Source organism: Sebastes umbrosus, chromosome 7 (assembly GCF_015220745.1).
Source record: "Sebastes umbrosus isolate fSebUmb1 chromosome 7, fSebUmb1.pri, whole genome shotgun sequence".
NCBI classification, from domain to species: domain Eukaryota; kingdom Metazoa; phylum Chordata; class Actinopteri; order Perciformes; family Sebastidae; genus Sebastes; species Sebastes umbrosus.
Genome location: NC_051275.1, coordinates 20,400,460 through 20,424,702, shown reverse-complemented (window position 1 = coordinate 20,424,702; position 24,243 = coordinate 20,400,460). Strand labels below are relative to the sequence as shown.

General features: G+C 40.1%; 1 protein-coding gene across 1 annotated transcript in view; it reads right to left on the bottom strand.

The window, feature by feature from the left end:
- The window catches only part of zgc:172282 (leucine-rich repeat and fibronectin type III domain-containing protein 1-like protein), a 206,473-nt gene that overhangs the window by 71,088 nt on the left and 111,142 nt on the right, over window positions 1-24,243 (bottom strand). The window contains exons 3-8 of the mRNA XM_037775218.1: window positions 16,573-16,789; window positions 15,603-15,754; window positions 14,629-14,882; window positions 14,226-14,469; window positions 13,939-14,096; window positions 12,090-12,470 (exon numbers count right to left, since the gene is read on the bottom strand). Coding sequence (XP_037631146.1) covers window positions 12,090-12,470; window positions 13,939-14,096; window positions 14,226-14,469; window positions 14,629-14,882; window positions 15,603-15,754; window positions 16,573-16,765 — 1,382 coding nt within the window. The 5' untranslated portion in view covers window positions 16,766-16,789. The remainder of the gene's footprint in view (window positions 1-12,089; window positions 12,471-13,938; window positions 14,097-14,225; window positions 14,470-14,628; window positions 14,883-15,602; window positions 15,755-16,572; window positions 16,790-24,243) is intronic.

Below are 24,243 nucleotides of genomic sequence, written 5' to 3'. Positions count from 1 at the left end.
TTTACCACATGACATTTCCATGATTTGTTTTCATCCTGTTGCACTGCACTTATACTACAGTAGTAGTTAAAAACTGGGCCAATATTAGTAGGGTGGGGTACTTGCTGAACTGTCTAAGTGCAAGTTTAAAGTTAAAGTAAAGTCTTTAGAGTGCAATTTTGTCCAGTAAAGCCTCTCTATCTTTCTGTTTTTTTCTCACTTGCACACATGTAGACATTCATCCACACACACCAATGCAAAAAAACACTTTTTTGAACTGAACAAATGAGTCTAAAATGTTGCCAGGTAACCAGCATTGAAACTAAAAATAAGTCTAATTGAATCATAAGTAACACAGAGGGAACATCTTGACATTTCTGCAATGATAGGGATAAGATGATAAGAGAATGATAAGAGAACGTTCTGTCTATCGTGCAACCAGAAAACGTTTGAAGCCTTTTAACAGCAGCCTTGTTGAACAGCTAAAAACTTGCCCAGAGTTGTGAGCATCGAAGGAAATTCTAACATATTTAATAAATATTTAAAATAGGGTTGGGCGATAAGTCAATATGATAATTGATCGTCTTTCAATGGAATGATGATGATGAAATCATATTTCGAGATATCGTGATACGCAATTACGTTGTCCAAACTGACAATAACAAGCACACACTAACTCAAATTTCTCAGAAAAGTTCTTTGAAAATAACTTTTCATTTGTCAAGTATTTAATTCCCACAGGAGTATACAAAAATGTAAAAAATAAGTTTATCATGAGGTTATTTCATATAGGCTATTTATTGAACTACCAGAAGACATGCTATATCGTGATATATCGTTATCCAGATATGAAATGACCTATATCGGGATGGAAGGTTTTGGCCATATCGCCCAGCCCTCTTGAAACATTACGTTCTCCTCTCTAACATCACGGATTTCCTTGGAACTCTCAATGAATTGCATGGGGAACTGTGTTACTACTTGAAATCAGGTCTACTGATTTGTGAAGTTATGAAATATACATAAGAAAGAAGAAGAAATCAAGATTGACATGAGAGAATTGGCCAAATGGATTTCTCGGTCTAAGCACGTTTTATTTATTTATTGATGTAGTTGGTTGGTTTGTTGTTTTTTTTTTAAACAAAACCACAGGTTTTATGTGGGGCTATGAACTGTAACCTTCACTAAGAGGTATCGAAATAGCTTTGCTCCAGCAGCCATCACTCAGATGAACAAGTCGTAGCAACACTGTACAGATGCTATAGAAGCAACGCTTGCTTATTTATTTATTCATATTTATTCATTGTATTTTAGTGGTTTTAGTGATCAGTGGAGCCTTCAGTGTTGTTATCATGTTTGTCTATTATCTGTTATCTGTCATGATAACTAGTCTTTTTACTGCAAACCAAATCTACCTATGACCTACCAAATAACGTAACCTGAGCCTGAACCTACATATGCATATTAAACATGCTCAAAAATGGGCAGATGCGCATCACACATGAACAAGCTTGTTTCTGCTTCATATACTGTACATGTCAAAAAAAATATATATGTAAGCTGCATTGACCCACCTGCTCTCACACACACAAACACACACACACACACACGCATACCCTCATTCTGTTCCCCATCCTGCTCAACACACCCACATGCAGGCCAACCCATCTTTGCCCCAGATGCTCCCATCACCTGCTCCCATGCTATTGCCCCCCCAACACCCTTTAGCCCCTATCCAACCCGCATATACATACTTATATAAAAACTACTTGTGCAACGACATCACTTCATTCATATTTCAATTTAATGATGCTTGACAATTTACTATTAATATCACACCAGTCACTCTGATAGGTTTCAGCATCTTATACTTTTAGTGTAACGTCTGCTATATTCATTCAGAAGAGAACTGAAGGTAATCTAGAGGATTAAAGAATAGACAATACTTATCCTTTAACCCTTTCTCCCTGGCTGTGGGAGGAAAATAGCCCTGTTCAATCAGAGCTGCATCGGGTCTGATGATTGAGTCTGACAAATAATAAGACGTCAGCCTCAAAGCTTGTTATCATCCATGCAAGGATAGGATGCAAGATAAGCATTTGCTAATGTCACCAAATGTGCACAGCATCTCTGAAAGTAAAGAACTGCTAAACAGGCACGAGAGCAGCTATTTATCTAGTCCCTATTTCCTGACTCTGCTGGGCTGAGCAGATTCTATGTGTCTGTGAGTCCATTAAGAACCACAAACTACGGACAATGCAGAAAAGGTAGAGAGACCAGAGAGAGAGAGAGAGTTAGGTCACAGGCAGTGGTCTGCAGTCTGCGTGTGTGTTTGTGGGTGTTAATGTGTTTCTGTGTGATTGAAAAGGGCCACGTTGACCTCTGTCTGCCCTTGCTAGGTGAGGAAAATGTGAGACGAATAAAATTCTTTAGATCAACCTGGACACAGAAACACAGACGCACACACTCAAACACCTTATCCCGCATACACCTGACAACGTATTCACTCATACGTGATCCAGACAGACGATGTGGTGTGAATTTTAGAGAAGAATCGACGACGTGAGGTTAAAACTAGGTTTTGAAGAGATATCTATTTACAGTGTGTGTGTGTGAGCGTGTGCTCATGCACGTGTTATGGTGCTTTGCATTGATGGCAGAAGATTAATGCACCGTGAATGTACCTTTAAAACCCTGTCACGCTCCAATACCAGAATTAAAGTGTGTGCTTTATGGAGTGGGAACATACAGTATGTCTGAAGGCTGACACAACACTGCAAAAAAATGAAAAAAGTAGGGCTGTCAAAGTTAACGTGATAATAACGCAAATTTGTTTTAATGCCACTAATTTCTTTAACGCATTAAGGCAACTTGCATTTTTAGGCTCAGTTTGAAGTTACTGGCATCATATCAAACTAGAAAAACTAAAGAATCCATTGCTACCAACCATGTCATACTAGCTTGTCGTGAAGGAGGCTAAATAACGCTCCCAACTTAAGCTACATTGGAAAAACTGTCAAAGCTGTTGTTGCCTGTTGGGCTTGAGTTTGCCATGTTATGATTTGAGCATATTTATTATGCTAAATGCAATACCTGTGAGGATTTCTTGACATTATTTGTCATTGTTTTGTGTTGTTAATTAATTTCCAATATTATACATATATATATATATATATATATATATATATATATATTTACATTAAACAAACATATTTTCCCATGTTGATAAGAGTATTAAATACTTGACAATTCTCCCTTTACGGTATATTTTGAACAGATTAAAATGTATGATTAATTTCCGATTAGTCGCGATTGACTATGGACAATCATGTGATTAATTACGATTACATTTTTTAATAGACTCACAGTCTAATTATTTTATCAAAGGTGCTAAATTCGAAATTCAGAGCATATCAATTGCTTCCACACAACTCTCAACATGGCTATGGCTGAGCCGGTGGCTCGTAGCTAATGGTGTTAACAGCACTACCAGTAAAAACAAGGTTGATCCAGCTGGCTCTGCTTATGATACATATTGTTGACAAAGTCTACTCTAAATACCGTAACTGGTATAAATGCAGCAATGCATGCTACAGTTGAAGTTTCCACTTCAATTTGAATCCTCAAACAGGATGCTCTGATTAGCAGATCTCAACACTGCCAAGTCAGATTCCGCTCACATTGCAATATGTTGAGCAGGACCACATCCATTAGGTGGTCAATGTGTTTCTGCATACGCCGAGTCACAAGTACATTCACTAGCCCTTAGAAATCACATGCTACAGTCACGCTGCATTTGCACTGCAGCTAAAGGTGGTTGCTTTCAAAGCAAGATATATACAGACCTACAGGTTTGGCTGATCAATATGTAATACATGCATACTTGCATTTGACACCTAGAAGATGGCAATGTCATAAAAGTACATGTTTTTCTTTTTCTCTCTTTTTTTTTTGCCTGTAGGGGTGTCAGTATTTCACTGAGACAGGGAAAAGAGGCGTGCTGCAGCTTAAAGGTGATAATTACATCAAATAAACCGCTGGTTGGTTGAGTGGTCCTGAGAGTAAAAGAAATAATCTTTGGTCTATAACAAGCATCGCCATGGTTACAGGTGTCACTCACAGCAATGGCAAGACCGGTGATGGAGATTGACTCCATTTGCGTGTGCTCATTTCATTCCGTTTCGTGAAATATGTACAACACATGACAGGATTCACTCTCAGTAGGAGATGCAGCTGTCATTTTCCCAACAGTGACAGAATGAGTGTTACAGGCGCAGAGGGGAAATGTAATGCAGACCACGTAATGGCCAAATGTGAACACCGACCGATACATCAAGCTTGGATCCTTCTGACAGGAACTTATAAATCATATTGAAATGAAAAGTCTAGTTTTAGGCTAATGTAGCTCTGGATCGGGCTGCTCAGCTACAAAGCCGAGCTAATGCCAGGCTTGTTTGTTTAGATAATGTGCTATCCCCGGCGAGGCCTGCGGTTGAATCAAGGCTATTGATCCTTCTTGACCTTTGACTGATCATAGCTCAGTATGTTTAATACACAATTGTCGCTTGTCACAAAAGCTCTACCAGCAGCATGAATCAACATGCATACACACACAAATGACACCAGGTTAAACAACAACCTAGAAACTCCCAGTTTGGCAACTCTCCTTTACACAATCACCATTACGTGCTGTAGCCTTAAGGGCAAATAAAAAAGGAGGAAAAAATCCATTGCAATCAGATAATTATTATGTTCCTTCTATAAAGCTGTTGACACAGTCGGATTAAAAGCACAGGCCCCGCCTCTCTTTAAAAGGCCCATTCACTATGGAACACATACATTGAATTACAGACATCTTTAAAGGCCACCAATAATCACACACAGTACAGGAAAAATGCAATGGGAGATTAGCCGGAGAAAAATAAAATATAACAGACAGGGAAAGAAAATCAAGGCAGGAAATGTGACGTAAATGAAAAGAAATACAGGAAGCTTAACGAGGAGGCATCAAGTTGAGAAGAAACTAGGTGTAGATTTATCTCATTCATCTGGGTAGTAAAATGATGTGTCAAAATTAAATTGTTTAGGGCACTATTACCATAAAGCAGGGTATGCTTTAGAGCGTGGCTACCTTGTGATTGACAGATCACTACCACGGCGTTGTCCGTTCTGGGAGTTGTCCGTGTTTTCGTCTACAACTTTAACCCTTTCACAGTGTGTTTTCAGTTCATGAAAGTTAATAGTAGAATTTTGGCTCCCTAAAAATATGTTGCATAGAGTTTGGTTGTACTAAGGTCCAACCTTTGGTGTCCCTTCTGTTTGCAAAAGAACAATATGGCATCGGCCAAAATGACGAACTTGAGGCTTTGAAACAGCAGTCCACAAACCGATGGGTCATGTCACGGTGACTACGTCAGCTTCTTATATACAGTCTATGATTTAACCAAAGCCCAATCTTTCCCCAACCTAAACCAAATGCCTAAACACAATCATGAAATACTTAAAGTTTGCTCTACTTGCTACCAGCAGATATTTTTTGCAAAAGCTAAGAGGGGTTAAGACGCCAACCATCAACTGCAATGTCCCTGGTTTGAATCCAGCCTGGGACCTTTGTTGGGTCTCTCTCTGCCTCGTTTCCTGTCATCTATACACTATCACTATTTAATAATGGCATAAAATGTCCAAAAATGATTTAGAAAATAAACACATTAGCATTTGTAAATTAATAAAAGTAATAAAACACAAGTATTGTTTAGGAGAAAATCAAAAAGGAAATCATTTAAAAGAAATGGCAGTTGTTCAATTCAATTTAATTTATTTTTGTATAATGTCAAATCACAACAGAAGTTATCTCAAGACGCTTGTGTTGTGTCTGTAGATGCTGGAATTGAATCTTTAGATTTAACTTTTGTAATGTTACTTTCTTCATTTTTACATAAAACAAATATTGTGTACCTTGTAGTTTTGTTTGAGGTGCAGAAGAGACATGAGGGTCACTGTGAGCGTACGCAGTCTCACTTTAAATGACACAGACACACACACACACACACACACATGCACAGAGACATCGCCACTAGAGACTCTTAGAGAAGCCTCCTGCAGAGGTCTGTTGCCATCGATGGCACTAAAACTGACATTAGGTTTTTGGCTAGAACACAGCTGCCATCTGGTCCAGTGTGCACACACATAAACACACACTTGAATAGACATTGATCATATTAGTCAGTGGTTTTTGAAGAGCATGTCTCAGACACAGGGTTACCGAGTACATACACACGCACACACACTCTGTGTTATAATGGCATTGATCGTAAGTAGTCGGGGGGTTTTGAGACTGCGTCAGAGAGCCCTATTTATGCTCTGAGCTCCTCAGGAAATCTAGACTATTGGTGGTCTTTATAAAGTGGAAATGGTTCCAAATTTAGCTGCTTGCTTAAATAAAAAGTGAAATAAAAAAAGACACCGAGGGCAGTGTATAGATCACAAGAAGCTGTGATGTGGAGGCTCTGTCTGGAGTAATTTACTCAGTAGGGGGGAAGAAATTCAAGAATTGTATTATGCAGTACATTGTGCTATCATTCTATGTGCCTGAAACACCAGAGAATTAATTTAAATTATTTATGATCTGATTAAAATACCATCTGACAGAGACAAATAAATACAGGTAAAAAATAACAAACATAAATATTGTCTACCATAAGCTATCTTCACTGCTTGTGTCACAAAGCAATCTTTCCACTTTCCGATTACGAAGAAGCAACGCACTTTGATTTTTCTTTTAATCAATTCTAATCAGTATTGATGAAGCTTTAACGAGTGTGACATTGATCAGTTTTAAAGACAGAGATAACCAGCATGTGAAGCTAAATATATGTGTTAAGCTCAAATGGCCTCTCCTTGCAGCACCAATATGTTGTTTTCTCTTTCCCCATTTCCTGCCTTCTCTGCTGCTCAGCACTTTGCCCCCCCCTCCCCCGCCCTCCTCACCCCGTTCCACCTCTCCTCTCTTCACGGCATTGTGCCTCACCCCTCCTAATGGATATTGACCAAAGAAAGACAGAAGAGAGGAACTGTACACACATACACACTCAGGGCTGTTTTTTTTCCTTTTACTCAGTCCAGAGTTGGTGCAATGATGATGCCTTCTAATGGATGTTAATCTCACGATGCCATATGACTCCATCTATGGTATCATGTTTCAGCCAGGATCTTATGTGATGAAGTAAGATTAGATGACACATTTTTAAACTGCAACATGGACAAATGTGGATCGGGTAGCATGATGGATCAGACAGCGACATAGGCAAGGTATTTAAGATTAACATTAAGCTGCAGTGTAGCTCAAGCATCCATGTATCCCACATTTATGTCTGATGTCATCTCCTCTTTCATTTGACAATGGCTAGGTTATCCTGCCCTGAAGCTGTAATCCTTAAGATTTCAGTGCTGGTTGATATGGCGACACTTATTGCTGCTGTGGTTACCGTGACAGCAGCAAGTGTGGTTTATTACTACAGCAAATATTCCTTAAGCAATGAAATTAAATACAAGAGCAGCGCTACTGGTGTATTTGTCTACAGCGTAACCAAACAAACTCACATTGTTTTAATAAGATACAAAGTCATAAATGATTGTAAACCACGATCTGATTTCATGCTTCACATGGTACAATATGTTTTCCACACAGCAGCAGGACACAGTGAAGTTGGTTACCTTGCAGGAGGTGTCTGTCTCTTGCAGCTCTTCATCTAAAAACTCAACATTTTTGCTTTTTCTTGTTCCATTATCTCATTGCAAAATTAAATGATGATCTGCTGCCAAAAAAAATGCTGTAATGACCATTTTCTTGTTTTGAAGAAGCATTTTTTGATGAACAGTTGCGGTTAGCGCAAACTGCAGTGACAAACACATTATGTTTCCTGTGGTTCTTCACAATAAAAGCCATGTTGTGTTATGGTAAATGGACTTGCATTTCTATAGCGCCTTTCTAGTCTTCCGACCACTCAAAGATCTTTAAACTACATGTCAAAATTCACCCATTCACACACACAGTACATGGCAGAGGCTGCCATGCAAGGTGCCCATCAGGATCTAATCTAAATACTCATTCACACACCAATGGCACAGCCCTCGGGAGCAATTTGGGGTTCAGTATCCTGCCCAAGGATACTTCAATATGTGATCGAACCGTCAACCTTCCGATTGGTGGACAACCCGCTCTACCACTGAGCCAAAGCCGACCCACTGAAACAAAATAAGAGTAATAGGAGTTGTACAAAAGAAATGGCGATTGTTGTTAGTTGTGATGGTGACTACAGTCCGTCTCGTTGCCTCGAATGCCTCGAATGCCTTCGTTGGTCGGATTGGTTGGTTACGTTTAACGTTAGGCATGAGGAGTGAGATTAATCAGGTTTAGGGTAAAATGGCAGGGTAAGCCAACCAGAGGCAGAGTATGGCGGGTAGGAAACAAATATAAGTACTGGGACGTCACCGATGATGTAATTTTGCATAATATTTAGCCATGTGCTTCTGTTCGGGATAGTGGGTTGTCAGGACATTTTTTAGGACTATTGGTGTTTCGGAATAATGGGCTGTTGGAACAATGGCATTCCTGCCCACTAGCTATTTCGACCCTGCTGTAATTCTACACTGGTTACAGAAAATGAGCCGAACACAAAGTGTACACTCATCTGGCAATAGCATTGTGCTTTCCTACACTGGGACAAGTGTGTGTGGATGAAGCATTAAGTCGTCAAATTTTACTCATTTACTCTGGCTCTCAATGTTTCGTAACGTTACTACCCCACTGCTTGTGAGTCGCTAATGCAAACCCTCACCTCAGTGAGTCCGCAACTTGCCGTAATTCGATTTAGTTTTATACGGAAGTTAGCCAGCTACAACGTTTGCAATGGCAACGGTACACATAAAAGTGTCCGCCGCTCTGGCCATCTTGCTACGCTGATTTAAATGGGAATGTCCTTTCAACTCCTATTCTATTTCTATGGTTTCACCATTTGGACACTATGAATGCGAAGCAGCAGTAGTAGGAATTACTGTTTGCATTAGCAGTGACTTGATACAGCTCTTTCACATTGTAAAGAGAGCAATCCGTAAACAGTGATATCAATTAGATCAAATTATGCTGAATACATGCATGCATCATTTTCCTGCAAATCCCTCTTTCCTTCAGAAGGCAATCTGAATCAGGCACAGGAATGGCAGATTCCGCCACTGGCAATAAAAACTACTATATATAGAGATCATTATTGAATATAAATACACTGAATGGCTATTGCAGAAAAAAATGCCGACCATATATCTGATCAACTGTGTCACTTGGCTATAGGTACAGAAAAGAACTGCCTCCTACCTTGAACGGGCAGGTGCAGATGGGAGGTTGTTATGCAGGAGATTGGTTGCCATGCTTAGAATTGTAAGAAGCTGTTTGTCTCCCACAGTTAACTGAACTGTCTGAATGAACAAGTGTCCTCTAGCTTCGAAATAACATCATAATCACTTTTCAGTAGAGACCCCCATTTCCTCATCACACAAGTGTCGACTTTTCACAAATTAACAGGTGCTGTGTGATTCCCTGTCAACGCGGATGGATTTGACATATTCTATCACAGGTTCTTTTTTCAAGAGTTATTTTTCCCCCGAGAGACGATTTCAGCTGTTGATCAAGAGTAAAAAGGCCAAGCAGAGCTGAATTGATTATCCGATAATTCTGCAGGGCAGTTTAGACATTTTTGATTTACTTCTGTAATCACGGAAGACAGAATGATATATTTGGCCATTTCATTTGCACCTCTGAAAAATGAAATAAATTAATAGTCAGCGGCGCTCGTATGTGATAGTATTAAAGCCACCTGTCACTCATAACGAGATCTGGGAGACTTTCCTAACCTGTTGCCATGACAACTCCACAACATATGAAAACTCTTCAGAACTGAAAATAAACAGGGCTTTACCAGGCTTTTCCGAGAGATTTGGCAATTATGTTGCCAGTGCTTTGGGTTTTTGCACAGAGGGAATGTGGAAGATTCTCAATGACCACCAAGATTTAGAAAAGACCTTAACTGGAACACACACATGTGTTCTGTGGTAGTTAAGTCATGCTTGCATCTGAAAATCCATACTAACATGCTATTTAGTACACTAAAGCAGTTTGTGAGTATGTCCAAAACCTTAGTATGAAACCAATAGTACATGAATTGCATACTTTTTCCGATGAAATATTACAGTATGCAAACGGTGGACACCACACCGGCATAAATATCCCACAATGCAATGCGGTAGTAACACCAACGTTTATGGTACTCTGTAACATCTATAATGCTTCAATTTAAGTGTGAGTTTAAGTAGGGATGTAAATCACATGTTTCATCATTATATGATATATTGATTCTTTGGACAGTGATACAATAATAGCTGATATCACAAAGTCTGCCACAATACGATTTTGATTCACTTCAATTCAGGGGCCTGCGATCAATATGAGACGATATCATATACCCATTAAACACAATCAGTTACGTTTATATGAACTCACAAAAAGCAAATAAAATATGATTTAATTGCTGAGCTCTACCGGATATTTAATTAAAAAACAATCTATTATTTTTAATAAAAACAATAAATATAAAGTGGGAATTTCAAAATAAAGGCGCATCTTAATGATGATATTTAGCGATATTTTCAATTTGCATCGATGATATTGGATCGTTGATCATTGAATCAATATTTCACCCCGGAGTATAAGACTTTAGTGTAAGTATAAGATTTGACTTTGCTATAGGCATAATATAAATTAGTTCAGACTTTAGGATTCTCACAAAACATCATTTGGTCTCATGAGGTTGGTTCGGGTTACCATGGTTACGTGTCTCGAACCGGCAAGGAGGCTCTCTGGGAGTGACGTGGTAATTACAGTTCAGTGTGTCCGAAAAGATACATACTACTGTTTATTCAGACAAAAGTATGTTGAACAATACTCATATTGAGTATGTAGTGCATAATATGCGATTTCGGATACAGCCCGTGTTTTTTTTTTTTTTTTTTTTTTTTAAATGACTGTCTGCCATAAAATATTTTGCTACTGTTGTTTCAGTGTTGAACATCATGACACAAGAAAGCTGACTTGTCAAAAACACCAATTGGACCATTCATTTAAATTCTTTGACTCTCATGCACAGGTCCACAATAGTCAGACATGCCCTTACTTCTAGTTAGTTCTATGATTAATATGATTTGCCACACATTGACCTTTCTACCTATTCAAATGATGTGCATTAAATAAGGCTCATCTCACTGATAACATTAATATTATTATATGGCTGCAATCACACCACTGTCAAGAAGAATTGCCATAATACCTTGAACTGCTCTTTCAATCCATTGGAATTCTATCGGTGTTCATTACTATTATATTTATACTTGGGGTGACAGCATGCTGTGTGTACAGTAGCATGTTCTGCACACAAAGCAGAGAAGGTACCTGTTTGTTTTAGGGATCTATGACATTATTACTTCCTTCTACATTGAAACTTTTAGATTTTACCAAATGTAGCATCAAGAGGTGCCAATCTGACAAAGTAATGAGTCAACAAGTGTCCTTGTCAAGTCCAACAAATTAGGAAACAAATATTATGGAGCCATAATGGAAAAACCAGCAATTTAACAATGCGGCAACCAGATCAGCACATCAACGCAGTACCGAGGCAAACTGACAGACAAGCATTAAAACAGCCACAATCACATTTGGCCCAGGCCCAGCGAACCCGGCGATGGCTCTGTTCCACTACAGAGGTCTTTATCATCTCAGTTGATTAGACTTTTACGACTGGATGACTGGCTAATCTCCATTCATATCATCTATCATCTGCTCCCATCCTCAGAGCAGCGGCTGATGCCTCTTGATTAACTTACACACAACTTCATTCCCACACACACACACACACTCACACTGACAAACACTTTGAGGCACGGAAATGTCTTTTACAAATAGCCCTTATAGAATTCATGGAAGTCAACATCTATACTGTACTTTAGACAGAAAATGAAAACACACAGACAGATAGACAATAAATTGGTAATGTAGATAAACCGACCTGTAAACCAGTGTGTCATCCCCAGAGCTGTTGTACTGGACCTGGAACATCCTGACTCCAGTTGATGAAGTCTGACTGCTCCATCTAATGAGGGCAGAGTTCCCTGTCAGTTCCACCAACGAGACCCTCCGGTCTGCCCCTCTTGTCTCGTTGTTGGGCAGCGCAACCTTGGAGGACGTCAGGATGTCAGAGGGGGCAGGTTCAGAGGACGGGTCTCGACTGCGGCTTGTGCTGTTCGCCAGATGGGGCATCGCCGTGACGACTAGCTCCACCCTTCCTGTGGATTCACCTGCTGCGTTGGAGGCAATGCAGGTGAAGTTACCTGAATCCTTCAGGGATGTTACATTGATCTCCAGGCTTCCATTAGGGAAAACCAAAGTCCTGTAACAAATTGAGATGCATCGTTAAGTGATTTAATTCAATACATTAACTGAAATGTAAATGTTACGACAAAGTAACAAACATATACTCTAAAAATGTCAGGCTATTGGCATAGTCAGATAGGGATGTCATGAGGGATGAAGGCAACCACAAACCTTCAAACATGATGTGTTCAAATGTGATCTTACAAAATATAGTTTTTGGCGAGAAACTTGAATAAATACAGTTGTTTGAAGGAGATGTTTTCACAGCAATTTAAAATAGATAATAGACAGGGAATTATGACCTGTTTAACAAAAAACAAACAAAAAAAAAACGTATGCAAACGGTAATAAGGGAGTGGATGTTTAAGTACATGGGATTTATTGTTTGACTTTTATTTTTTAGTGTGGTATCAAATTGGTATGGAGAATCGTGGAATTTTACATTTCTGGTATTGTGTCATTCCTATAGTCAGAACTTTAAATGGGCCAGGCCATTTTGCGCCCCATTCATTTTAATGTAGAAAGGAGCAAGACACATTGAGCGGTTGCAAAATGATCCCCCATTATTCTGACAATTTCAATTTAAGAGGCAACTCCCTTCTGGTCCACACCTCCCAGTCACGTAAGCCCTCCTTCTCTATCACCCACACAGGAGCCAATTGCTAATTGTTGTTCTTCTCATCAGCCCATTTAGTTGCACCTGTACTTTGCTGCCTCAAGCACCTAATGCTGCTGCCAAATTCCATCACCAGCATCCAGTCAGACTCTATCCAGAATCAAGGCAATGACTGCCAGGCTGAGGGGCTATGTTGCTGACTGCTTGTGGGCTTCATCCCCAAAAGTATAAGCATTAACCCAAATGGTATTTGCCAAAAATCCAACAATGCTTCATATCCATAAACTAGCTTTTCTGATCAAAAAATCTAAAGATGCCTACATAAATGCAAAATCAAAAAGTATGAAAGGAATTTAAGGGCTGTGATATACTTCAACATTGTAACATTTTATAACTCATGTTGTATATGCAAAACCATAACTCCAAACCCACATATTTGACACATTATGCCAACTAGTTTACCAGATGGAAATGTGAGAAAGGTGTGACCTCAACAACTGCCTTCTAATCCTGAGTCAGAGTTGGCCCACACGAGTCATGTGCCTACGCCCTACTACTACAGCCAAGACAAAAATTATGTGAGACACACTGTCTGACTTTCTGACTCGATTGCACATTGGCACATAGCACTGAGCTGGAGCAGTACAGGGAGGGATATTTAAACAGACCCTCTCCTGCACCTGCCAACTGGGTTGCCAGGTTTCTGACATCATTGAATATGGAGCGGTGCTCTCAGAGGACAAGTCACATCATGCCCTAAATTAACACCTTGCCTTTGATTTTGAGAAAATGTACAATCTATAGGCCTATGGAGAAAAGTAATTAAACAAGACAATACAGTAGAAGTGTATAGAAATAGTCTTAGTACCTGGAGCTATTCGATATAAGTCGCCCCTCAGGGCTGATCCAGTGGACTTCAGGCTCTGGGTCGCCATTCGCCTTGCACTTCAGGCTGGCAGGCTGGCCTTCCATAGCCACTGTATGTGGCGACTTACGGGTCAGAACTGGTGGATCACAAATAAACTCCTAAAGGGCAAAATAAAGAATATGGTCATTATTTATATTATCATTTCAATTATTAAAGGTCTGTCTTGGTTTCAAGGTTGTGAGACATCTTTAATATTAGTTTCCTGCAAGTGAAGCTCAAAATGTCACCTCTTCAGGGATTGTCCAGAAGTACTTGGCACTGAGGTCAGCGGGAGAGGCGCATGTCTCAAGGTCGTCTTCTCTTGTCAATCTTCTCAACCACAGAAGTTCACAGTTACAGTGAAGGGGGTTGCCACCAAAACTCAACACCAGGGAGGTGAGGGGGGAACCTTTGGACTTGGCATAAACTGGGATTCTCAGGAACAATGGGTCTGGGGGAATTTTCTTCAGCTTGTTGGACGTCATGTCTAGCCTGTGAAAGGACGGGGTGGGGAGAAGATGAGGGATGGATACAAGAAGAGAGGGATGAAGAGAGAGAGATACATATATTATTATTATTAGATCAACAATAATTTACTCAGTTGATATGCATTACATTATCTGTTCATCATCCGCTCATCTAACCATTTACCTGGCCAGCTTGTGTAGGTTGGTGAATACCCCTTGGGGAACATGTTCTATGAGGTTATGATCCATATTAAGGGTATTGACGTTGGTTAGGCGCCCAATCGTGTCCCAGGGCGCCTGGGCTAGGTTGTTGTAGCTGAGGTCGAGATCCTCCAATGTGGACAGGAAGTCATCAAAGGCATGGGGAGATATAGAGTGGAGCTGGTTGTTGGCAAGGATCAGGTGACGAAGGTTGGTCAAACCTTTGAAATGTTCATCCTGGTTGATGAAAAAGCAAAACATGCTGTGAGAAGCATCGCAGTAATAGCATGATAAAGATACTGTATCTATCTACAGACATGTTATATGTATCTTTCTGTAATTGTAGCTCTATTGTTCAATTATGTGTATCCAGTAACCACCCATCCAATAATCTCTATAAAAAGATTCTGCATTCACATGTTGAATCTGTAGGCAACGGGACCAGATTTTGGCATCGAAAGCGTTCTGGTTTTCGTTTGTAGCCCGAGTAGTATTGACCAATCACATTGAAGCAGGCGTTGGTTGAATAGGCGTTGGTGTGGAGAGCAAAAGAGGCGGAACGCATTGGCCGAAATGCAATCTGGAAACCAACCGGCTATCGTCTGACGATGATTTGGCTTATTATTGGTTTAAAATGAACTTGTAAACTGGCTACTTTTGAAACTATCCGGTCGTACACGTTGTCTCTCAACTCCAACTCCAGTCTCGCATCTCATGTTGCTAATTGGACAATTTGAAACAATGAGCAGCGCGTGGAAAAAAGAAAGTCTTGGCTACACCGGAACCCCAGAAATATAGCCCCTTGCCCCCAGAGGCTTTTCCGTCATCAGACCGATAGCCGAAGGGTTCCAAGATTGCCCATCCAAACTTAAAGGCCTCTAAGTCCGTTTATCAGTTCAATGATCCATCTGACTATTCATTCCCATTTCCCATCATTAATCCATCCTTCAGTCTCACCTTGATCACAGTTAATCTATTAGAGTCTAAGTGGAGGGCTCTCAGTCGCCGCAGGTCACTGAAGGCTGAAGGGAGAATCTGACTGATGGTGTTTCTGGACAGGGTCAGATGTAGCAGGCTGGTCATGTTGGCAAAGTCCTTTCTTCGGACAGCTGGAAGTGAGCAGAATAAACACAAAGAGATGCTCCATCAACAGAGTCCTAATTGGCCAGATATTTTTAAGCACAAATGTTTGCCTGAAATGGGTTGGAAGAATGAGTTTTGCACAGGGCAGTACTGAACTGACATTGATTTGGACATGAACAATGTGACTTAAATAACTACGGCAGTGTGATATTGTTAATGGCGCATCAAATTATCTCTCTGGACCCTGTGAAAGCCGTCTTTGTTTAGCTTGTGTGTCTTTTGTTTTGGCGAACTATAGAATATAATTTATTTTAAATCGAGCCTGGGAAGATTAGGTAGCTGCCTTGGTGAGAGCTAAAAGAAATCCAGATTAAAATAAAAGGATAAAGCAACACATCAGTTCTTAAAAATAAGTACGTTTCAAAGTATGTGAGATAGCTCTTTGATATAAGGAGATGAATCATGAATGAGATTTGCTAGACTAAATGACAAAACAAAAAAGTTTCAAAGTATGAAAGTTTAAAAGAAATACCCAGACTCCTGAGAAATATTACGTATTGTTTTGTTCAACAAAAACGAATTGTGACTTGAGCCAACATTTGTTTTCAGTGCTATCATTCACATGTGACACACTCTACTCACTGCATCCACTGTGCCCTTTGAATTTCAGCAGTATATTTAAAGTGTCAATAGCCGGCTGCTCAATATTATAGAATGCAACAAGCTCCCCCTTGAGGAAATCACTTACGACGATGGTTGATGAGGATGAACAGCAAAATTGTCTTAATAAGCTGCCTTGATTAATGATGAAATGGAATACAGGACAGACTGGCAGGTACGTTACCTGTGATGAAGTTCTCTTGGAGCCGTAGCTCCACGGTGCGCCGGTCAATGGCGGCAGGAACAAATAGCAATCCTGTCTTGGAGCAGAGGATAGCGAGCGATGGAGAAAGGCTCTGGCACATACAACGTTTTGGACACGGCTGTCCCCTGCATGCTGCTGCCAGCAACAGCAAAGAGAACCACAGCCGTTCCATTATCCTCCACTGGGAACAGGGCAACTGGAAGACAGAAAGACATGAGCGATAAGTTGAAGTGGGAACAAAGATTGCCTCCCTCGAGACAAGGTAACTGGCGGGAAGAAAACTTGGTCAAAAAGACGACAAACTGTTTAAACATACATGTACAGTATAAGCATTTACAAATATGTAAAAGCAAAATGAGAGGTTCCTTTTTATTTCATCATTACCAGAAACTAGGGCTGTCAATTCATTATTTAATCGCGATTAATTGCAAATGTATCTGTTCAAAATGCACCTTAAAGGGATATTTGAAGTATTTAATACTCTTATCAACATGGGAGTGGGCAAATATGCTTGCTTTATGCAAATGTATGTATATGCATATTATTGTAAATCAATTAACAACACATAGAAATGAAAAATACTGTCCAGAAATCTGCATTTAACATAAGAAAAAATGCTCAAATCTTAACATTGCAAACTCAAGCCCAACAGGCAACAACAGCTGTCAGTGTGTCAGTGTGCTGGTTTGACTGTGACTTGCCCCAAAACTGCATGTGATTATCATAAAGTGGGCATGTCTGTAATGTGGAGACTCGTGGGTACTCATAGAACCCATTTTCAATCACATAACTTGAGGTGAGAAGTCAAGGGACCCATTTGAAAATGGCCATGCCAGTTTTTCCTCACCAAAAAGTTTGAAATGTTATTTAGCCTCCCTCTCGACAAGCTTCACTCTAGCTTTAATACTGAGCCCACTACAATCAAACATTTGTTGTTAATGCGTGAAAGAAATCTGTGGCCTTAAAACAAATTTGCGTTAACAGCCCTACCAGAAACATAAATGCTATCGTTGGTAGCTTGGTGGTTAGCCTGCTAACCGCAGGACACTTATCTTGTTAAGCATTGCTCTCTAGCTGAGGTGACCCACAGCTGGCAGTGCTCTATATCATCTTGAGTTCAGGCTTGATACAGGGACATTAAATATGTAGTGTGAGCTGATCTAAAACTGTCTTGCACATACAGTTTTATAAGCTCTATAATGTATCACGCCAAGTTTACTGCAAAGAAAAAAAGTGACGAGTAATGGAAAACCTATGTGCAGTCCTGTAGTTCTTTTCAAATAGTTTATTTGTCTTTGTCTTTTCATACTGAGACACATTGAAATAGTCCCCATCTATGCCTGAAAAGTGTTATTTTTACCAGACAAAAAAAACAAAATAGACCAAAACCACGAGCATTATATACTGTACAATTGTGTGACCTTCTGCTTACAAAGTTGACCCAAACATGTAATTCCACAGTCAAGCTGCTATTGAGCACAATACTTCCTTTAAAAAAAAACAACTCCCTTTTTAACTTGACAATAAAATCAGGGTAGAGAGAGGAGAGGGAGGAGTAGATCATAACACTGCTCAGGAGCTGGACTGAATTACACAATGCTGTGAGCTCATAATGGGCTCTATCATCATGCGGCTGCATGGTGAGATGGCATTTTCCTCAGGCACATTGGGGATTTTTCCTCACCGGTACCTGTTTGATATTTTGACAAGGTGTATTATAAGTGTGGAGTGTAGATGTTAATATCCATAACAGCCTTACTTGCATGTCTCATCCACAACAGCTTGTATAATGAAGGCTTCTTACAAACACACCTCAGTCTGTGCTCTTATCCACATCAAACTGATTTGTTATTTTTCAGTATTCTGGTCTAGTTTTTTTAGTATGCAGTGCAAATTGACAGTGGTGGGCATGATGACACTCTCAGGACTCAGGGGACACACACGATTCAACACAGTTCCATCACAATTTGTCAGCCAGATTTTTCTCTTTCCAGTTTACACCACTTTAACCCCCTCAGGGCCATCCTTTCCTCACTCAGTATCTGTTTACAACAACACCTGTCTAAGTCTTTCCAACATGTTTGGAAAAAAGTAGCCCCTCGATGCGTCACAATAGATGTTCACCAGTGTGTCTGCGATGACATGATGTGGTAGAACAGAATTGTGTCTGCTCACAACTGAAATTGCATAGCTGTAAGTGAATCCACAACTGTTTGTGAATAAAACATGGTATGAAAATGGTTAATAATAGATCATTAATGCCTCCCTATTGAGGCTTAAATAGACAGTTGTTTTAATCCCAGTTTAGCAATAGTGACACAGCTACATCTAATCAAATCAAACCTCAACAATAAATCAATTAATGAATTGAAAAATATGTCAAGACACACAGTCTTAGACCACATTCTTATTTGCACTTTAATTTTATTGATTTTTCTACAGTGTCATTTAGAATCGCAAATTTGGTTATTGAGTGCATCATAAATCATAAATGTGACAAAAAATAAAGGTACTTTTTGACCTGGGCTCGTTGGGTAGCCACTCTACATAGCCAAATCATGGTTGGCATTATTAAAGGTATAATTTGCAAGAATTTCTTAAAAACAATTTATAGACTGATACAAAAATAATCCCTCTCAATCATCACTGATGCTCCACTAGAAATGTGTGGCGGTGTCTGTATCTACAGAGACCCTTCCCTTTGTCTGTATTCTCTCTTTTCTCCTTATTTAGTTGTGTACAATACATTTTTTGGCCTAACCAAAGAGTGTAACACACAGCCAACAACAGCACGCAGGGTGTGCAGCCCGTTCAGGTTGTCAAATACCGCCGCTTTGTCACGCCCCTCTGCGTCAACCGAGGCACCCCCTTTAGCTCTGGCCGATAAAAACTGACCGTATTTAACGGATGTGAACCGGTTGTGTGTTCTTATGCGCCTGTACTCCAGACAGTGTTCCCACTGCCCCTCTGTCTCCGATGTTTATTCACCTGAGGGGCGCGGTGATTCTGCGGATCCCAGCTGAACATCAGATGGGTAGGCCGTCCTTAATGTGGCCAGGACGCATTCGTGTACACACTGCTAAAAGAATGTGGTCATATGTATATGTGGCCCAGACCACCTCTGAATGTGGTCTGAAAGATCCGATCTCAATGCGTCTTGAGTGTGTTCACAACTGTACTTAAAGCTGTCCACTTGTGATCGGATCACTGAGGACGCATGTTAATACCAGGTCTGAACAGGGCCTGATAAACACTTTGTGCATTAGGACAAATTAATTCAGGCGGTTCTAATACACCGTTCATATCTACAAAAAGTAATGCACAAATGCAACAAAAGATATACAAACTGTTGTATGAGGATACGTTGATTAATTTGACTTAGCGTCATGAATTTATTTCAGTTGCACAGATAACACAGATATAATGGGGTCACCTTCTCTTTGCAAATAGTGTTGTCTTTCTGCTGTAGAACAGCGAGGGACTCAAACCATTTCCACTTTCCAGCACTACACGACTCAAAACTCGTGGTGTGATATGTATGTGTACTAGTGGGCAGCAGTATATTAGCCTTCCCAGTGTGACTACCAGGCTAATCAATAGCATTGGACTTGTATTCAGTAGGAGGCCTGTGTAAAGTACTACTCCTCCCTTGATACTCCTAAAACCCTCAGTGGAACATTTTTATCAAGAGATGATAATGTACTACAGCATCACAAGATACCCAGTGATGCTTTTCTCTCTTTATCTTGGATTCCCCTGTTTATCATCCAATAAACCGGATCTGCCAAATACATACAAACAAACAAATGAGAGTGCGTGCAATCTCATGAGCCCGCTATAAATAGATTCGCTGTAATTTGATGCTTCTCCATCCTTCCACGATTTGAAACGTGGAGCAATGACTAGTTGTAACTTACATACGCAGAGACACTTCTATTCTTCTACCAGTCTTTACTCCCTCTCAAGCTTTTTCTTTGTCATTCAATATATTTTTCTCCATTACTCTTGATTATTCCCCCCACCATACCTCCCCATCCCCATTCCCTTCATACGCCACATTATTCACCTGTTTCCTCAATCCATGCTTTCTCTCTTCCCTCTTTACTCACTCCATCATCCTTATTTCTATACCCATGTGAATACATCATGTTATACAAACAATATAAAGTAGTTTGCTAGCGATTTCTCAGTCTTACATTATTTATAATCCTCCCGTCACCTTGTATGTTATGCCCTAGCTGTCCATCATTCTCGGTAATTAATGCAACTTCTTTCACCCCAACTCATGCTCCCTCTCCATTTCTATCTCACGTCCCTCTTTGTCATCATCTTCCTACCTGCCTCTTAGATCCTAACTCCCTTTCTAAAGGGTGTAATTCACTTCACTTTTTCCCTCCCTTTCTTTTCTCATGATCATCTATGCTTCCTCCTCAATCTTTCTTTTTTCGCCCGCTCTCCCTACTCGCTTCATGCCCTCCCCCATCATCCATCCCTCACCTTATCTCATTCCCTTTTACAGTGGCTTTATTGTTAAGTATCTTTAATGTTGCAAAAATTGGTACCGATGGCAATTTTAAATACACACATCCCTCACTTGGGTCACCCACTCATCCGGCTTCCACGTGTACAGCATAACTGTACTGTCTATTAAGTGTTCTATTTTAAACATTTACACAAACCTCACTTGGTTTTCCCACACATCCGGACTATGTGTGTTTTAGAGGCTATTCAATTACAGACGTATGGGTTTTTCCTGTGTAATTCGGTGAGGATGATAGCGATCAGTCACCCACCATTACTCGCTGACGTGCTTGTTCAGCTATGGAGAGTTAATAACACAAGAGAAAATGGATCCAAGCTGTCTGCCCTTGTTACCAGTTAGATTGGGCCATTATAGTCGTTGGCAATGATTTGAATGACAATCTAATACTCTGCAAATGCTAACTGTTGATGCATCTTTATTGCAGGGTTGAGAGCATGACAGTTCTGTTCCAACTCGATGAAACTCCACCTGGTTTGAACCAGCTGTGATAGTGACTGGCTGTCTTATACACCGTCATACTCAAAGTCTCATACTGCATGATATTCGGAATACTTTACTGCTGCAAAAATATGACTAAATCACAGTATAAGCTTGGTCTTGGAAAAGGACTTAGTGGTCTTGATTGGTAAACCCATGAGAGTTTTTTGTGTGAAACCCAAGCCATTAAAATGGTACGAATATATGGGCTTAAAATGAGAATTTTTTTACCCAGTTGGAACCCACATGGAAAACTTCTGACTGGGAATTAAGGTCATTACCAGTGGGGATAGTGTGGTGCTGAGAAGGGTGGCAGTAATTTTAAACGAACAGGACTGCAGGCTGTGCCACTTCAGCACTTTTAGCTTCATCAACATGGAGTTTCAGTTCATTAAATTGTATTAAACCATGCTGACAGACCATGTCGTTTCAATCATATGCAAAAGAGTAACTCCAGGGGTTGGAATCTGAGAAAATTTCTATTTAGCATGCTGCGTTCATGCATCTTTTTGATTTCAATTAAGAAAACCATTAATCACAAAGAATAACGAGCGAGTCAGTCTTGACGCAGCTCTTGAGTTTGCAGGATAGAGGAAAAACAGAGCAGTACCATCACATTTAGCTGGTAAATCAGACCACACGTTGCACTCGCCCACCGAATTCCAGACCGCCACCATCATTGTGCTAAATGTCAGGTCGTTAAAATGTGGTATAATGTTGCTTTCATCCAGCATCATTTTTCAGTAATTACGCTGGGGAGCTCTGCATTGATATTCATTTTCTACAAGTGACTGTAAACGCTGCCAGAACATTGGGGATGTCTCCAGCAGTGACAAATGTTTATGTTTTTGTGTTTCTGCAAAGTAAGGCACAAACACACACTGACAGTCTCTTTGTTTTGCTTGACAGTATGATCTCCGCTTTGCATTTGTGAATCAATCAGCTTCTCCCAGGCAGAGTATTTTTCAATGTGTTTAGGGCAGATATTGTAGCAGACTGGAATGCTACATTGCTATGCGTGTTGCAAATGCTGGGATTTGAATGTACGTCTTTTCGAGAGAATGGTCATTAGTTATGGGAAGAAAATGCAAGAGATACACAAAGCACTTCAAGCAGCTATAAGTGCCGTTACTTTGCGGGGAATGAAAACAGTCTTTTTGCTTCAGTAATATTGGAGGGTTCTGAAGAAAGCAGTAATTAGCAACACTCTGCAAAAACAGCCTGCACATCCATTTTCTAAGGGAAAACAAAATCTCCTTCACAGGTCATATCGACCCTACCTGTGAAGATTAAAGACAGCCCCTTGTGTTCTTTTCTCACAGTGTATTTTTCTTCACCGTTTCACACCCAATCAATGGAAACAAGGGGATGTCTTTACTAATGCGTTTATTGTAAATATAGCAGACTGCAATGCCACGGTGTTAATTGCGTTTCAAGAAGCAGAGAGCTCGAGTCTCCTTTCCATTACACTGGACTTTCTTCTGATGAAGTCCGTGCTCTTCAGTCAGAAAGAACAAGATGTGATTAGAGTACCCTAAAGTCAGCTATAATCCCCTTTATTTAACTGCATACATAATGCATTACCAGGCTAATGGAAAACAAAAGGCAACAACAGTGTTTACAACATTGACATTAAAGAAGATCAAAAAGAAGAATGTAGCAGGGGTCAGACACACAGATAAGCAGTTATAAGAACTAAAACTAAGAGAACTTTGAAAAAGAAAGCGGTGTTATTACAGCCCCATCTGAAGCAATTGGCAACGCAAATCACTACACACTCATACGCATAAATAAGCATATTAGAGGGATGGAGAAAGAGGCAGAAAGAAAGAAAAATGATTACGGAGAACAGTACAAGTTGGAAGACATGAGTCAGTAGAAAGGGAAAAAAAGAGTGCAGTTAGTGAGGATAAATGTTTGGGGGAGTGAGAAGATAATGGACGACAATTGGTTAGCCTACTTTAAAGGGGAACTACGCCCATTTTCAAAATTCATACGTTATTCCTATGGTCTATGACAGTCCAAAAATATTAGTAAACATGAACAACTCTCTCCCAAATCCAAAAACTAGAGTGCTAAAATTGTTAAATTTGTGATGTCATCAAGTGTAACGTCTGGTACTGCTCCATAGACAATGAATGGGGAGAGATGTTCTAGATGACACTGAGAGCACCCAGGGGAATGTTCTGAGTATATGGGAACATTTTCTGTTTCACAACTGAGAACACTACAGTAGAATAAAGCTCATTTGGGTATAAAAAAGAAAACTAATCATCAGTCTGCCATGCATTGCCTTTGGAGCCGTTCCAGACTTTATACCCTGTGACATCACTAGTTTGAGTTTTTGGATTTGGGAGAGAGTTCTGTCGTAGACCAGAGGAAAAACATGTATGAATGTTGAAAATGATGGGCATAGTTCCCCTTTAAAGCTGCAGTGGGTAGAATTGGGGCAAATATGATTAAAAAAAGTTATTTTTATAAAATAGCCACTATATCCCGACATATATCCTGTAGTGCATGAGACAAGAAATCTGAAAAAAATCATGTGCCTCTGTGTCCTCCGGTGCTCCTAATGGCATCTGTAAGATTTCACAGACCGGAGGAAAACAACCAATCAGAGCCGAGCTGGA